At 43.3% G+C, this 18,755-nt stretch overlaps 1 protein-coding gene across 2 annotated transcripts in view; it reads right to left on the bottom strand.

The window, feature by feature from the left end:
* Positions 1-17,628, bottom strand: part of SH2D1A (SH2 domain containing 1A) — a 19,072-nt gene extending 1,444 nt beyond the window's left edge. For both annotated transcript variants that reach the window (XM_024195160.1, XM_024195151.1), the window contains exons 1-2: positions 17,492-17,628; positions 3,728-3,791 (exon numbers count right to left, since the gene is read on the bottom strand). In XM_024195160.1, the coding sequence (XP_024050928.1) occupies positions 3,728-3,791; positions 17,492-17,628 (201 nt within the window). The remainder of the gene's footprint in view (positions 1-3,727; positions 3,792-17,491) is intronic.
* Between the last annotated feature and the right edge of the window lie 1,127 nt (positions 17,629-18,755).

Below are 18,755 nucleotides of genomic sequence, written 5' to 3'. Positions count from 1 at the left end.
GGGGAGGGCGGCGAGCCCGGCTGTGGCCCCGCGCTCCCCGGCGGCCGGAGCGCCGCGCCGCCCCCCTCCAGGTGCCGCCCCAAGCACCAGCTTGGGTGCTTGGTGCCTGGAGCCGGCCCTGCAAACAACAAGCGACAGGGGAACACCTCTACCTAGCGACCCGGGAGGTGTTATAGAACAGCATTATTTTCACACATGTAAAAACCTCAGCAAGAAGAGAAGTCCATTCCCAGCGCCACCTTAGATTTGTTGGCGCTGTCCTCTCTCCTCTCCCTTTCCCAGGAGCATAGCCAGCCAGTTGAAATGTGTGTTTTGGTACTAGCACCGCTTGTTCTCTGCACTCCACCCCCACTGGCTCTACTACTGCCACACGCTCACAGGGCAGCCATGCAGATCAGATGCATCCCTAACGTACCTCCAGTCACGTCAGTGGGTACAACAGTGAGGGCGTTGACCCAATATGGTCACTAAACTGGCCACTGCAGTTAGACAGAGCTATCTGTTAATAACCGTCCTGAAGACTAAAGCCTTGGCAGTCAATACAGATGAGATCCTGCAGTGCTTATTGGGCAAATCGCCCACTGATGTCAATTAAAATTTTGCTGAATGAAAAACTGCAGGAACAGACTAAGAAATGTCAAGTATCAGGGGGGTAGCCATGTTAGTCTGAATCTGTAAAAGGCAACAGAGGGTCCTGTGGCACCTTTAAGACTAACAGAAGTATTGGGAGCATAAGCTTTCGTGGGTAAGACCCTCACTTCTTCAGATGCAAGACTAAGAAATGTTGATTTTTAAAAAATCCTGGGAGTATTATAGTGATTCCTGATACAGCTGTGAGGAGTTCTATTGTACAGAAAGAATGAAAGGAATTGGCTAGATACGATGACACGAGACAAGGACGGCAAGTAAGTGTAGCCCTCAGTGTAGCAAGGTCATTGTGATCCTGGTTTCACACTGTGAAAGTGAAGCGACTGCAGCACCATCAGGCTTTCTTCTGATGGTTCCTGCAATTGGCGATGTGGTGGTAGAGAAAGGGCGAGAGTTTGGAGGGGGGGGGGGGTCTGTTCTACACTCAAGATAAGAACACCGCTGCCACTGAAGTATTGCTACAGTCAGGACAATGACTCTAAAACGATACTGTGCGGGGAATTCCACATTTATCCTCTGTCAATGACTTCCTTGTCAGATTTGCTCACTTTACCAAGCAAAAGACCATGAAGAAAATTGACCTCCTGCTGTAATGCGAGCACCACCTGGGGGTCAGGAAAAACATGTGCCTCTTTCGTGTCTTCAGCAGCAATCACACTTACACAGACAATGCTCCAGTGCTACTGGGAGAAGTTTCATCACACTGAGAGCGCACATCAGCCCTCTCGTCGGCCACCTCTGAGTCCTGCTAGTGATCCGCTTTTAGTCTCCAGCTCATTAATCTAGTTTCCCAGGCTCTTAAAAGCATCACCATGGGCAGTCAGCATACCATGATGTTCATTAAGTCATTGATAGAGAATGCCGATGTATGGTTCCAGCTCACGGGTAAGGTGCTCCAGAGGAAGACCTAGTGCCCATGATGATGTTCCTGTTACTATAAATATTAACATGGATCCAGCCTGCTTATAAAAGTTTTATGGAGTGTTTGGTTCCCGTTTGCACCTGTTAACTAGTCACATCTCTCATTTCTTTGTACCAAGGGGCTCTGTAAACTGTTACCTAGTTTTATTGAAATCACTTTGTCTATCCTTCTCAATTAAGCTTTGCAGATGCCCATCACAGTGTATCTCTATCTTCAAGGGCCTTTACTAGACATCTAAAGCAACATCCCTTCTGCCACCCTGGCTGGGCCTGAAGACTCTCCTCACCCAGCCTCATGGGGGAAAGCAGCTGTGGTACTCGCCCCTTATACTCCCATGGAGGTGGGGTGGAAGGACAGGGCAGCACAGAAAGGTACTCAGCACCAGCAAGAGTAATCCTGTTCCTATACACCAGGGCGAAATCCTTGCTCCACTGAACATAATGGGAGGTTTGCTACTGACTTCATGGGGGCCCAGATTTCAGCATCAGTATTTTGAAATTGTCTCTTGTGAGGCTTTGCGCTTGGTTCTTTCAAAAATAAACCAACCTCAGCAAGAGAGAGGAGAAGGGAGGCAGGTGATGGGAGGGGAGGGGCAAATGCTGTTGTGAGTAAGACAGATTTGATGAGCTGTGACTGAGGGCAAAGTTTAGCCTGCCATGTCTACTTAGCACCCATTTCCCTAATGATGTGAGGGCCCCCCCGAGGATCTCCAGTTGCCAGAGGGGAGGATCCAACACCATGAGTTTTCTTCCTCACTGCTGCTGCTGGAGGAGCGTGCTCTCTCGTGCTGCCTGGATGTCTCCCTTTCTACTACCACAGGGAGATGAAGTTAGCCAGTGAATTGCTTAACCCCGTCTTCAAATGAAGGCTTTGCTTTGCCTGTGCTCCAGCCTGACCCTGCCAAAAATGTACTGGTGCTGTCCATCCTACTGCAGTGTGCACTGCGCCACCACGTCCCTCAGCAATTTCTGCTCTTTCACCCATGAGCTCCAACAGCTTATGAAAGTACCAGTTAGTTTCCTTTCAGGAAAAGGAACAGAATGAGGTAAATTCTGCCTTGGCCTAGATCCCATCCGCCCCGAGGCCAGTGGATTTGTACATGAGGTAAATCAGGCCAAAATCTGGCTTATTGAATTTTCTCTTACAGCCTCAGATTTGGGGCTTAGCAAGTCTCCCTGTTTTGGAATAAGTAGCTATTTGCCCACGCGCTGTATTTCAGGTCCAATACTAGGGCCTTCCCCTACGCCGCACCACAAGCAAAACGCCCACTTAAGCCAATGCAAGAATGCAGAGTCAAGACCCTGTATTTAAAGACAGATGGAACATGGGGCTCTTTTTAGCTCTTTGCAGTGATGAGAGAGACTTTTTTTTTTTTTAAGCAGGAATGGGTGTGAAGCACATTCAGCTCCAGGGTTTGATCGTAACTGACATCAGAATCTGGTCCAGGTGTTTCCAGTACAGTACAACATATTCTGCTCTAATTTTGTCAGCAGAATTAAGCCTGTTAAATTATATTTTAATGTTTGTAAATCAATGTTCATTAATGTGCAAACTGAAAGCTAATTATGAATTAATATGCTGACTACATCCAAAGAACAAGAACTTCCGAAAATAAATAAGGATTAGTATTCACGTGAACCTAAATTATGCCATGAACTTAAATCACTGTTATTATTGCACCTACTGCTACACCAGTCCTGAGTTTCCTCACAACACAAGTGAAGATAAATGTCATATCAAATCTCAGCTATCATGTATGTGCCTTGTGCTATGGGTAAATACAATCTGTCAAGAAATTAAGTTAAAAACATTGTAAATCATAGGGAATTGCTTTGAATATTCTGGTATTAATGGCATGTTTGGCAGAGGAGAAATTAATATTGACTGTGCCTGTCAAAATTTGAAAACACAATATTTCTGCCATTTAAAATGCTGCAAAATAGTGCACTGGTGCATTCTGTAACAGCTGAACTGTAAGAGAATGAATTTGTGCATTCAAAATGGTCAGACCTGGCACCAGTGATGGGCTCACTTGAGACTGATTAAATTACATGAGAATCAGATATTGCAGAAAGGTGAATAACCCGGATATATTTCTTGAACTCAATACCTACACTCAACTGTGGGAACTTTTAGAAGAGAAGGAGCAATACATACCTCGGCACTCCAGGAACCTGTATCTGTCTTGGACACTCTGTAGGTATAAACATAACCCTTATATCTGTGAAAGAATCAACATGTATTTATTAGTCATGTCTATTGTCAGGTTTAGTATGCAGTTGCTCTGTAATGCTGGAATTAGTTCATTTGATAAGCTCCTTTCCTTAGCAATGAATTAGTCGATGTAGCCTATATTTAGAAATGCAAAATTTGGACCCAGATCAGCGAGCTAGATTTGAATCCCCAGAATTGTACAGTATTAGGACTTGGAGGGTGGGGGGGCATTGTTTGATCCATCTCTGTCTGTGAGATCTACAGTTGCTCCATATTAGACAATGAAACCTGCGTGAATGTTTTAACTTTCCATCAGTGACCTTTTACATGCTTATTTATATATCAGACACACTTCCTGTGGAATAAGAACACAACAGGTATCATTAGTAGATGATGGTTCTGCTAAATGATTTTTTTTTTTAAACTGCAAATGTTCCCAGATGCTATGCAATGGACGTATTTTATTTAGAAATCTAAAATCACATTATCAAAGCAAATTAGAGTTTGTCTAGCTAATGCATTCCTAACCCTCAAAGCTCTGCCTTTGCACTTCAATCCTGGACTGCCCCAAGGTCATTAATAGTCTCCTGGAAACACTGATCACTTATGAGATCCTGAAATCTTCCATCTATTTTAAACACACAGTTTCCATTCAGAGACCTCTGAAAATAGACATCAACTCGAGTCAATCATGCTAGAAGGAGCCCAGTACTTTACATATACACCAAGATTCAAAGATGTGACGTAAAAGCAGAGTGACCGATGTTAGTGACATGCTACCTGTGTAAACTACTTGCTGTGCAAAGTTAAAGTAAGTGGTAACAGATCAGACCAGTGGAGTTTTACACCCATTTTGCAAAGGTGGAAATGACTACACAAGATGCAGGGCAATGGAGAATCAGGCCCAATGCATTCAGAAAATGTAATAAGTTTACAATAATCTGGCATTTCCACCAAGATATTATGCATTATTCAATATTTCAGCATTAGCCATTTTTCAGCGAGCAGGTACATATTACATCTCTTTCCAATTATACACAATATCACTGTAGTTATTATAAAATAATAGAAGTCATAAATGACACAGATATTTGAACACATTTGCTTATGCACTGTATCACATGTCACTGCAACTCAATCACTTATTTCTGAAAAGCCATTTTGATAACCTCAGAAATGTTTCTAGCTATCGGAAGTCATTTACCAACATAGGAAGTCATTAATAGCTGTCACAATGTTTTTAATTCACAAAGTGGGTGCAAAGTGCTACTGTTTTGATTTGTCCGCATTAATACCCCTTGGACTGTCACGTTGCACGGCTGTGAATGCATACACACGGTGCAATGCAGTGGCAAATCAGATCCATTGGGCCAGATCATTTGCTGGTGCAGAATGGTGAAGCTACACTGACGTCAATGGCATTGATGATGAGGATCTGGCCCATGGTTTCTATGCTGAATTACATGTTGAGCAACACCTTTCACTAGCTTGTCCCAGAAACCAACTCTTATTCAAGGTCTTCATCTCAGCTAAGTGAATTACAGCACTTTTGATACCTGTTTTCTTAACGAATATGATCTTATCGTAAAACTTTCTGTTAAACAGCAGGAACTTCATTACCACTTTAAAGCACATGCTACCTTCAGTTTGCCCACAACCTGATTTTCATGAGCTGAGTTCCCCCTCACCATTGCATGGCAGAGCCCCCAGATGTTTTAAACAAAGGTTCATGATTTAACTTGTCTCACATTAATGTTTAGGGTCAGGCAGACAGGCTGTTTGTTTTTAAAGTTGTGGGTGTGTAGCGCAGCTCCCATCCACTCTCACCTTTCCCCTCCCACGCAGCTAGGGACCCTATGCCAGTAAAACCAGATATAACGTACACATAGGCAGTCTTTTAGCACGCTGAATGAGGTGTTTCCCCAGTAGCACCATTAGCTGTCAGCTCAATTTTCTCTCTCTAAATCAGCTCAAACTGGAACTACTCTTAGTTTGACAGGACAGGCTCAGGCGTAGCCTGTCTCTTACACAGTGCATCCTTGTGGGTAAATGAACTGCATGGCATCAGATCAAAACCTGCACTCTTTGCTCAGGGCTAGGGCAAATCCCTGATATAGAAAAACTGCTGGCGGGAGGACAATGGTAAGGGAGAGACCTAGCACCTGGGGTTCTCTCATGGAGCTGCCTCCCAATTTTTCCCTTTGGGGTGGTGGTTGACCCCCATGTCCCATAGAAGAATCAGGAAAAGGACACTCCACACAGGGTTCCTATGCTCTGGCCTTGCTCTGGGGACCTCTGCAACTCTGCCCCAGCTCCTTGACGGGACAGCACCAACAGAACTGAGCTGTCAGGGATGCCTCAGCCAACAGATGGCTCCCCTGTACAAAAAGCATTTTCTGCAGGGTTGGCGTGGGAGACCATGTGAACCCGCCTAGCCATGCCCTCAGCCTGCCCATCTCCTCGCTCTAAAATGGCCCAAATGAAAAGCCCAGGTCCGAACAGCCCTGAAGTTTAGGCGACGTGAAATCTGGATCCACATTGCCGCACTCTCAACAAAATGATGAACGGAGCATTGACTGTTGCACTCAGTGGGCCTGATTCGCCCCTGCAATGCCCCAGTTGTACGCTGGTGAAACGCCATGGAATGAAGCATGGAGCGGCACCAAGGCCTCCACAGAGTCACTTGCCCAGCTTCTTGATCAGAGACAAAAGACGTTATAACTCCTAATTGCTCAGGAGATGGCTTAGAAAATAACTCTGGGTAAAAGTACCATGCTGGATATTGCTTGTAGAAGCGGAGATCGCTAGTTAACATCCCATCTCACATTAGATAGATTTTAAATCTATCGAACAAAATGTCGTGTTGAACAGTTTCTACTTTGGTACCATAACTAGGAAAACTCTGTCAAGGGGAAAGCATAGCAAAGTTTCCACTACAGGAACTATACTTTGCTTTAGACGATGGGTTTTTTCCCTTTATAGAGTATTCCACCCAAAGAGCTGCAAATGCCTCTCACACAGATGATACACTGAGACAGCATCTGCCTACATAGCCTCCTCCCCTCCTCCTTTTTCAGCTGTGTTCAAACGTGTTACAGCCACATTTACTTTAACAGGTGAATAATTACAATCTTCTGCACTGTTGAAATAACTGGAGGATATTAGCCATTTGCTGCAATTTATAATTTAACCATGACATTTTAACAGCACAGTATGTTTTGAAATAATTGCCAAATATTTTGTACCTTGGTTGGGAAATTTTATTCAACTAATGTTTATTCATTTTTAGGCCCAAAACTGAACTGAAAAGAGCAAAGTCAGCAATAAATAACATTAAATGCTGTCTCCTTAAATATAGCTCTTTCCGGAATTATTTGAGTTTGCAGTATCAGTTCCTATGAACTGGCAGTCGATGTAGACATTAACACATCACCTTGGAATTTAATCCATAACCTATGAGTTAGGCCAAGCTGGTAGCGCTGCATATCGCTAAGCTTGCCCACCCTTCCCACAGTAAAGCCCTGTTTTCAGTCGCTTATGACTTCCCCAGATTTTAGCCATTCAAACTGATTTTCCATGTTGGGTATCTGCCTCAAGCTAAATTTTTTGTGGACGTTTTGCCAAAAAAAAGGTTCAGCTATTTCTGAGACTGCTATCAGGGAAAAATACATTGTTTGGGCCAGGTTAAAAAAAAATTCTTATAACCATTTTGTTAAGCGACTCGAGTGCCTCCATACATTGAATTTGACAGGAGGACTGGCTTTGTTTCAAGAATGTGCCTTTTGCTGTCCCCAGGAGAAACCACCTAAATTTGGCCAAGTTATAAGCCTTTGAAAAATTGCAATTCACACATGCTCAGTAGAGACTTGTTAGTTTGGCGGCTAAATTCTCTCAATTCCATATACATTGAGCATGCTCTACCTTGGGGATACAGGGCTGAGCAGGCTTTTTGCTGCATTTGCTGCTCTCAGCTGCTGTGGTCTGTGTGATGCTGAACACCGAAACTAAGAGGCAGGAGACTGTCTCTCCTGTAACCGCAGTGCTGCCCCTGCTAGGACCCAGGCAGCAGGGAAGAGGATGCTGTCTGATTGCAATGAGGAAGGAACAAGAGCCAGATGAAGATGGTGGGGGAGTAGACAGACAAGAGCCTGTGGGAGGGGAGACTAAGACTGGGAGATGATGGGGGTAGCCTGGACCTGGGAGTAGACAGGGGTTGGGGGAAAACCAGGCATAGGAGGAGAGGTGGGGGGGGGGGGAAGATGGATTGGCTAGGCAAGGAACCTGGGAGCTGAGGTCAGAGGAAACAGGAGTAGGGGAAGACTGGGATGAGGTGACAGGGGAAAGAGACATGACTGGGATAGGAACAGAAGGGGTCAGGCTTGTGGGGAACTAGGCAGAAGGAGCTGTGACCTCTAGGCCATACTCCCTTCAGAACATAGACTGGAACCCAAGATTTCTCTGCTCTTGGCAAATATCTGTGAAGCCCACTGGCAAAGAGTGTGGCTATAGTGCTGGTCCATATAGACAATGACAACCTACTACGGCTACCAGCTACTCCATTAGCTCAGGTGCCAGAAGTCTGTGTGGTGGATCTAAGGATTCCCTCCTGCTGATGACCCAAGTGAGTGTCGTATGGTGCCACATGATGGATTTTTTTTTTAAGTTTGCTTTTTTAAAAACCTAGAAAATTTCACACACAAAAAACACCTATGTCAAACGAACATTGAAGTTGCAAATTCAAGCACTCAAAAGTTAGGCAATACCAGAATTAAGGCCGTTTGTGCGATTTTAATTCGGCCCCTCTCTGTGTATTATGATTAAGGCTATGGTTTTAGCACAGAGCTCAGGGTGTTCACAATAATTGTGAATTTTAATAAAATCTGCGGCCATCGCAGCCGTGGCGCCTGTGGGCCCAGCTCCTCACTCCAGGCGTAGCAACCTGGCTCCCATGGTTGCAATGCTGCATAGGTTTGGAGATGGAGGGGACAGATGTGCTGAGTGCACTCAGCTGCAAATGAAGTCAATGGTGTGCTATAAACATATAACGTCCAATATAATGCTAAATACCCTGAAAAATCTGAGCTGAGGTATCTCAAATTGGGTATCAAAAGCTAGTGGATACTTTTGGCCTTAATGTTTTTGTGCCTCAAATCCCCATTTGCAAAATAGGGATAACACCATCCCCCCATTTCACTTGTGTATGCTGAAGATGAATTAATTAATACATGTGATGGACTCAGATACTATAATGATGAGTGGCATTGAACAGCCCATGTTCAAATTAGTAAATCTGTCTTCAGCGCAAAGTTTGAATAGCGTGCAATAAATAAGGCCTGGGGCCACACCCTGAACCGTGAAGAGAAAATAAAATATTGAATAGCTGCTGATTCAATGAGCATTTCCCAGCCTGTGCAATGAATTAGGCAGGAGTACTGTGGAAAAATTTGTGAGCATGTAATTAAAGACATTGTCATAATGGATATGCACAAGGTTGTATGGACAAACTTATGCGTTCTTGACTTTGCATCCTTAGCATTGTTTAAGGATGTAATGAGTTGTATGTCTGTAAGTGGGTTAACTGGGAGTAATTTACTCATGGGGAGGCCAGAAGGAGGTGTAAGTTAAATTAGGGGGGAGGCCTACATTAGCTTATACTTTTAGCCTCCTTCCTGGAAGTTGCTTTTACTGGTTGACCATTCTCTCTTCTGGCCCCTTGACTTGTGCGTTACACCAGTTTAGACACTCTAACCCAGTCTTACTGACATAATTTACACCACCTTGCACATAACCTCTAACTTGATTCTGTACCTTCAACTCAGCGTAACATATAGCGTTGCCAGACGTCCAGTTTTCGACCAGAACGCCCAGTCGAAAAGGGACCCTGGTGGCTCCAGTCGGCACTGCCGACTGGGCCATTAAAAGTCCAGTCATCGGCGCAGCGGGGGCCCAGGGCTATGGCAGGCTCCCTGCCTGGCCTAGGTCCGTGTAGCTCCAGGAAGCAGCCACCAGGTCCTTGCGGTCTCGAGGCGCATGGGTGGCCTAGGAGGCTCCATGCACTGCCCCCACCCCCAGCGCCAGCTCCACAGTTCCCATTGGCCGGGAACCATGACCAATGGGAGCTGCGGGGGCAGTGCCTGCGGGTGCAGGGGCAGCGCACAGAGCCTCTTGCAGGGACCTGGCAGCCATTTCCTGGGAGCCGTGGTAAGTGCTGCTGGTACCCTACACCCCGCACCCCCCCCCAACACCCCAACCCCCTGCCCCAGCCCCCTCTGCACCCCAAACCCCTCATCCCTGGCTGCACCCCAGAGCCCACACCCTCAGCTGAAGTCCTCATCCCATCCTGCACTCTGAACCCCTCGGCCCCCACCCAGAGCCCCCTCCTGCACCCCAAACTGCTCACCCCCAGCCCCACCCCAGAGCCTGTACCCCCAGCCAGAGTCCTCACCCTCGCACACACGCCCCCAACCCCCTGCCCCAGCCCAGAGCCCTCTTCTGCACCTTGAACCCCTCAATTCTGGCCCCACCTGGAGCCTACACCCCCAGCCCAGAGTCCATACTCCCCCACATACCCAACCCTCTGTCCCAGACTGAAGTCCTCTCCAGCACCCCAAACCCCTCATCCCCGACTCCACCCCAGAGCCCTCACTCTCCTCCCATACCCCAACCCCGTGCCCCATCCCGGTGTAAGTGAGTGAAGGTGGGGGAGAGCAAGCGATAGAGGGTGGGGAGATGGGGAAAGTGGGGGCAGGGCCTCAGAGAAGGGGTGGGGCAGGGGCAGGGCCTCAGGCAAAGATGTTCGGTTTTGTGTGATTAGAAAGTTGGCAACCCTAGTAACATACCATAACATGGGGTCATAATAGGGCTGTCAATTAATCACAGTTAACTCACGCAATTAACTCAAAAAATTAATTACGATTAATTTTACTATTAAACTATAGAATACCATGCTTCCATGCTGATCACGCTTGTTAAAAAAAATGCATAAATTAAATTTGTGACTGAACTCCTTGGGGGAGAATTGTATGCCTCCTGCTCTGTTTTACCCGCATTCTGCCATATATTTCATGTTATAGCAGTCTCGTATGATGACCCAGCAGGTTGTTCATTTTAAGAACACTTTCACTGCAAATTTGACAAAACGCAAAGAAGATTCCAATGTGAAATTTCTAAAGATAGCTACAGCCCTCGACCCAAGATTTAAGAATCTGAAGTGCCTTCCAAAATCTGAGAGGGATGAGGTGTGAAGCTTGCTTTCAGAAGTCTTAAAAGAGCAACACTCTGATGTGGAAACTACAGAACCTGAACCACCAAAAAAAGAAAATCAACCTTCTGCTAGTGGCATCTGACTCAGATGATGAAAACGAACCTGCGTCTGCCCTGCTTTGGGTCGTTATCGAGCAGAACCTGTCATCAGCATGGACCTATGTCCTCTGGAATGATGGTTGAAGCATAAAGGGACATATGAATCTTTAGCGCATCTGGCATGTAAATATCTTGCGACGCTGGCTACCACAGTGCTATGCAAACACCTGTTCTCACTTTCAGGTGACATTGTAAACTAGAAGCGGGCAGAATTATATTCTGCAAATGAAAACAAACGTGTTTGTCTGAGGGATTGGCTGAACAAGAAGTAAGACTGATTAGAGTTGTAGGCTCTAAAGTTTTACATTGTTTTATTTTTGAATGCAGTTATTTTTTGTACATAATTCTACTTTTGTAAGATCAACTTTCATGATAAAGAGATTGCACTACAATACTTGTATTGGGTGAATTAAAAAATACTATTTCTTTTGTTTTTTACAGTACAAATGTTTGTAATAAAAAATTAATATAAAATAAGCACTGTACACTTTGTATTCTGTGTTGTAATTAAAATCAATATATTTGAAAATGTAGAAAACATCCAAAAATATTTAAATAAATGGTATTCTATTATTGTTTAACAGTGCAATTAATCACGATTAATTTTTTTAATCGCTTGACAGCCCTAGATCATAACTTAACTGTATGTTCTCCTTTTCTGGTCTGTAACCAGCTTAGGTCTGAGCATGTCACACCTTGGCAAAAAAAATTGGAGCTCCTCTGACTTTACAATTTTCTCTGCGGGATCTTGAGCCCCTCACACCATCTGAACACTCTTTAACTGAAGGCAGCATCCCTGTGACCATTGGCTTGTCATACTTTTTTCTGACTCCAGAGCATGCATCCTAAATCTATCTGGCCCAGCCTCTGCTGCACCATTAACTAGAAAGTAGAGATTGGCCCAAACCAAAACCTTGAATATGAACTTCTTCAAATTTGGGAAATAGAGTCAGATCCAAATCTATGGATTTGGTTCAGAGTCCGATCGAAAAACTAAAAGGGACCCAACTTTCTGATTCTGGCTTTTGAGCAGCCGAAATCTCACAAAACAGCATTTCTTTTGAGATGTTATCCCAAGAAGGCGGAAATCTCGCAATGATGGATGAGTCAGTGGATTTATTTTAGTGTGGGCCAGACTTCTGAGAATTGTGATGGACGCATTTGTGTTAGTGTCACTACTATTATAACAGCATCATTACATTTGTAGGTGTCTGTTGTTCCGCTTGATGCAGCTGCGTTTTAAATGTTCTGTTCAGATGCAGCCTGTTACAGAGGAGAGATTACCCACGTTTTCTCAAGTACTCTTCACTTTTGTTGTTTCTCGTTGAAGAAAATGGAAAATTCTTACTAACTAATCCCAAACCCTACCAGTGATTCCGCCTCAATCATGAACCTCCAAAGTCTAGACTAGACCTAATCTGGATCTTAACTTCACTTTCTCAGCTACTCTCTCTTCTCCTGACTTGTATTGCATGGTGATTGTTACAGTTGAGCAGGAACCAGAATTTCCATTTCTCATGAATTTCTGCTATTCTGAAATTTGTTTTTGCTACAAATGAGAAAAAGTGTCTAATTTTTCTGCAAAATTAAATTTTTGGAAAAAAAATTCACTTTGTGTCAATTGAAATATTTTGTTTCAATGAAATTGTTGGTTTTTTATTTTAAATATTAAAATAAAACACATTTCTCAATGGAAATGTGTTTTGCAATTAAAAATTTAAACATTCCATACCAAAAGTGAGAGAATGGAATGTTTGGACAATATCAAACTGTTTCATTTCAATATTTTTCATGAAATTTCACTAAGATCAACAGATTCCCAAGAAAAATTTCAACTTCAGTGAAACGTTTTCTAACAGAATTGCTGTCGGAAAATTTTCTACCAGCTCTCATAATTATCCAGGGCTCAGAATGCCTGTGTCTTATCAGAATGATCACAAAAATATTTTAATTATATAAAATCCATCAAAAAATTATTCTTGACAATGATGATCTTCATTCCAATGAGTTGGGAAGGTTGGTAAATTCTACTGAAGTGACTATTTCAATGTACAGTGAAGAATTTTCTTATACAAGAAAATGGTGAATGCTATTTACAATGCTTACCTTGAATGGAAGACGCTTCATTGCCAAGACATTTTTGTTCTGTTACATTTTAAAATAGGATGATTATTATGTGCATTGCTATAATATATACAATTACTATGCAATTTCCATCAAGAATATTAAATGGAAAATAAAAGAAATGCAACGTTAAGGCTGACTCATGATCCTGAATCCAATACAGTAAGCACATCAGCTATGCGTGGTGAGGTGGAAAGTTTTGGCACAGTGACTGAACTTAAATATTCCAAGAAACTCAGATACTATGGTTATGCTGATGGAACAAATAGAGAAAATTAAAGCTGATTAGATAGGAGTCTGTCCTGTTGCCATTATCAGTGCTTCAAGAGCTCCAAACAGTTTTATATTCTAGTTGCTAATTATTCCCTAAAGATTTAATGCAGTATAGTACATGAATGGTTGACTTCAGAGAAATCATTTGAAAGCACACTATAAAAGTGATGTCGTATTTAGCTTAAGCTGCCATTCTAATCGATATTTAGAGGACTGAAACAACTACTCACATTCATTTGAGACATCCCCCTACAAATTTTGAGCCCCCAAATACATGTACGGTAGGAGTATAATTAGCATTGGCTTTACCAATTTACACATGCAGCTACTTGTCTTTGCACAGGCATATACGTATCTGGAATGGTGAAGGGAGCATCTGCACCCACAGGTATAGTCACAAATTTTGCAGGCCCAGTTTAAAAAATAAGCCCATTCTTGTGTCTTGCATTCCCCATTGACTTCATTAGGAGCAATGTGTGCAGATAGTCTCTATGTCTGTTAAAAAATGTCAAACGGGATACTTAGACAGGAATCCAAGACGTCTGTGAACAGAACATGTTGCTAGCAAAGAAAGAACTTCATAAGAAAAAAATCAAGACCCAATAATAAAATCTTGTGATGTTGTATGCAGTATCCAACTGGTTACGCAATGGAACCGTTTCTTTAAAAAAATCATTCATAAACATCCTAATTTTGAAGAACAGCAAGAACCGTTTCAAAAATGATTAATTGAAACCTTTGCGCTCCTGGGCTAGCATAGTTGAATCATGCAGCCGTACACCCACTCTTGCAGTAATCAACATTATTTGTTTAATAATGTTATTAAAGAAGTCACTGTAGGCAGGCCCCGGAGGAGCACTTCATTTTAAAATTGCAGGGAGCATCTGTATTTACAAGAGCTACGGGAGACTCCCCAATGCAAACCAAAACCTACTTATTGCTGTATGAACTATTTCCCTTCATCATTGTGGTCTTAAAATATCGATGAAAGAAAGTGTGTCTTTGTGATTTTCCACAGCCACACAAAAACCGTTCTCTCTTTGAAGGCTTGTGGGCTCTCGTCTGCATGCAGTGACTTAGGGCACTTCAGTCTGGGCTTGAACTGAAGGGGAACTGGAAGAAAGCAGCAAAACAAACCAATAGTACTTTTGGGGAACAGAACAGCAGGAAAGAAAAGCTTCCTTGGTAAAAGTTTATCAAACAGGGTCCTGATTATCAAAGCCGCTTCAGTTATCTAAGGGTTTTAGCCTGCCACCAATAACCATGGTATCTGAGCACCTTCCATGTAAATTCAATGGCAATAGTAAAATCCTTTATGAATTGTGTGGAGTCTGATTCTTCCCCCTTTCCAAGGTCATTACTCTGCTCAGGGTCAGGTTTTTATTTTAATTAGGAGGCAATCGAGACTGGCCACAGCTTTATTATATTCAAAGTCAGCCAAAGTGTTTAGGAAGGAAAAATGGCATAAAGAACATTTGAACCTTTTTGAAAAGATTCTAAAGCCTTTGGGGTCATGCTAAGGTCATTGCACTCCCAAAACTGGCTTTACATGGGCAGCGGTGAGCGCAGGATCGGCCAGGCATGTTTATTAGAGTTGGCTACAATATTTTCGTCAAAACATTTTTCAGTGACAAATGGCTTTTTGAGGCAATTTTTTTGTTTGGATCAAAATTTTCTGTTTTTTCAACAACAAACCTCCCCCCCCCCCCCGCCAAAACCTGATTTTTCCCCTCCCCCCTCTCCTCCCCCCCACGCTGTAATCAGTGGAACGGGGGAAGAGAGAGAAAGGGAAAGACTGAAAATTTTGCAAATCAATTTTGTTGTTTTCATTTCATCAGAAAAAATTATCACTACAAAACCTTTTCAGTTCATTTGAAATTTCTCACAGAAAATATATATTTTGGGGGGTTGGCGCCAATGTGTATGATAACATCTCTTCGTTCACTTACAGGCTTTGCTTCACCATTTCAGAAATCATTTCATAGTGACTGAATCTCCAGTAAGCCGTACACATTCTACCTAAACGCTCTCTAGGTATTCCTAGAGTAACCATCATCAGAGTTTCTGAGTGCCGATTAAAAGTTTTTTTGTTAAAACCGTTATTATTAATTGTTATTAATTGCATAGTGCCAACACTGTTCTCTGTGCTTTACAAGGAGGTATGAAAACACGATCACAGCCCCAAAACTTAATACAGAAATACATTCTATAGTTTACTAATGGTTTGGGGTTGGTTTGTTTTTCTGTAGTGATGAATCCCAAAGTCTACACACACCTCTTTTTGGTTTTGCCAAGGCTTTATAGCAGTGTTGTCACTCTGGTCCTACTGTTGTCACTCTGGTCCTATGCGCTGGTCCTCCCTGTATATTTGCCAGTCTAGGATTTGTTCTTTTTTTGCTACAGCAAGCGTCTTCATCCCACAATGAGTTAGTCTCTGGTTCATTGTCTGCTTTCTCTCCCCTTCTGTGCAGAGCTGCTCCGCTATTTTAAGTTTTTTGCCTGCTATAGTGGTCTATTGCATACACTTATCTAAATTACCATCACATTGCTAGATCATTCTATAATTTCTTTGCATCATCCACTCAGAGCACTGTTTCCTAGTTTATCCTCTGAGACACTAATTACTGTACAATCTACTTCTTGCTCCACATTCATTATTGAAATACTGTATTCAATAGTTATGAACCCAGTGCTCATCTCTGTAATTCTGCCACCAGATTTCCATCCACGTCAGATCATAGTTATCTAGACAATATTGTTCTAGCTGCTCAGGTAGATATCTCCACTAGACAGTGTCAAAAGTTTTCCTAAGTACTTATATTATGGATTATAAAAGCTTTACTTATCTATAGTTTACAAGTAAGTATTTTTTTATCTCACCCTTTGCTCATGCAAATGTATCCCTAAATGCAAACTTTGTGGTTCGCAAATTTTGCCGGCACAATTAGGAGGTTCCTTTATTGTTTATTGCATTCCCATTTGTCTTCAGAACCTATGAGCCTCATATTTAACTGTCCTAATCTATTCTTTAAAAACCTGACCTTCCTATCATTCATATAAATAAACTGCCTTTAATACCACCAGAAACTCCTATGGATTACTTGCAGCTCCATGTCCTTGCTATATGTTCAAGTATCGAATGTAGACTAATTAGACTGATTTCCTGGATTCCCGCTTTATTTTTCATAAAGCTGGATAATATTGTACATGACTCTCCAATCACCTGCTACCAGGCCCTGCAGAATCAGGCCCTGAAATGTTGGCAACCGCTCACTTCCAATATATGAATGAAAAGCATCAATATTCCTCCATACCAGCCCACGGGGGAAAGGAGGTTTGGGGCCATACTGCTGTTGAGTGTATTAAACAGGAAGACAGACAACAGGGAAAACCAAAGGAATTATTCAGCATGAACAAGAAGCACATGCAATTTACAATCCAAACTGCATGGCTTAAGCTGTTATATCCTCCTTCCTGCTCTCCACCCCGTCATTGCACTCTTTGTCTTTGCTCACTGTTTTGTGTCCCGTTTAAGAGTAAGCACACCATGGCAGGAACCTGTCCTTTCCTATTTCTGCAAAGGGCCAAGAACCCCTTACACACTCCCATGTCTGAAGTCAATGTTAAAAAGCTAAGTCCCCACAGTGCTTTGGACACAGAAGTATTTGCACATTCTGCCAGAAGATGACCATTCTAACTGGCAAATGTAATGTGCAGCAGAATACATGCTGTGAACCCAGAAGTTGGAGGTGGACATCCCTGTGGAAAGCCACAGGATCACCGAATTGGCTGCCCACCAAAAGGTCTCCATGCTGCTGATCCTTCACCCATAAGACCCACTTGCAGCTGCATTCTAAATGGCAGCTTGGCTCCCCAAGACTTAGACATACACCGGGTAAGGGGTGTTGCTGCCCTAGACCTTAGACTCCCTTGGTTCTCTGTACTCACAGCACACACAGGCAATACACTCCTGGGACGCTCTCACTGTCTCGCAGTAAATAGCTGCCATCCATCCCCGTAGCCAGCAGCAGCTTCTCCCCAGTCTCCCGGCTGATGTTCCCATGATAAACGTCCATAGAATCCATTTTCTGAAGGTGAACTGAGTGGAGCCCGATAGAACCCAGCTAGACAGAGGTGACTGGTGTTAGTGACTGTTACACAGCTCAATGCTGTCACCCGCCTGCTATCCAGCTGCTCACTCAATGGTTGATGTAAACAGGATGTGTTCCCACCTAGAGCTTCTCTAAAGACATTTCATACTGACAGCCAGAGCTGATATCACCTATAAGGCATATATGACATTTGACAGCACTCATATGACTCGTAGCTTTCAAGATAGATGTTAATAACAAGTACATGAAGCCCACAATCTCCTTAACAAAATGCTCTCCTCCCCACAAACCAGAATGCACAAGCTATGGTTAGGCTGAGAGCCAAATTTGTAGCACCATGTCAGACAAGGGTCTGTTAGTATTTTCAGTATAATTTTTGTCTTTTAAGGATTTAAAATGTTGGAAAGTTGGAAAAAGTAAGGGTCAGACCTGTCCTCAATTGTCTAATCTAGGGCCCCATGGTACAAGCATAGAGATGTGTTATTAAATGAGCAGAAACCTGAAGTTATGGCAAGGCAATCTAGCAACAAAGGCTAGGTATGTTTTGCATGTGGTAGCAAAGACTTTAAGGGTAAAGAGGTTAAAACAAAGTATATGAATCACAAAGTGAAGGGATTGAACCTCTAAATACATGTATTTTCATAGGGTTGAGCAGAAATGCTGAGTGATTTGCAAGTCACTGTAAGAACCAAAGCGTATCACCTGACTCTTAAATCCACTCAGAATCTATCAGTCACCAATGCCTCTCGGGCAAGTAACTTCAGTTCCCCAGACCCCTTTACTCCAGCTCAGCCTCCATTAAGTGACCCCATGTGGCATACTCCCAGCATAGAGTGGTTCCCTGGGTGGTAGAGTGCTAACAGAATGGCTCTGCACCCCCTCTCCATGCAGCCCTAGGCATAGGAACATGCCCAGGGGAGGTGTATTTGGAAGGAAATGGGTATGACCAGAGTGATCCGCACTCCAGCGCTCTGGGACCATACAGCAGCCCACAGGAGGCCATTCAAAGCCCTGGGGCCAAGCATATCCCTAGCCCGGCCCAGAAGTCAGGATGTGCTAAAGCGGCTTAAAGCTACTCTGAGCCCACCCAGAGATGCACC

This window comes from Terrapene carolina, unplaced genomic scaffold (genome assembly GCF_002925995.2).
Source record: "Terrapene carolina triunguis isolate 2854851 unplaced genomic scaffold, T_m_triunguis-2.0 Scaffold131, whole genome shotgun sequence".
In the NCBI taxonomy this organism is placed as follows: domain Eukaryota; kingdom Metazoa; phylum Chordata; order Testudines; family Emydidae; genus Terrapene; species Terrapene triunguis.
Note: the sequence above shows the minus strand (reverse complement) of the source record. Positions and strands in the feature narration are given on the sequence as shown.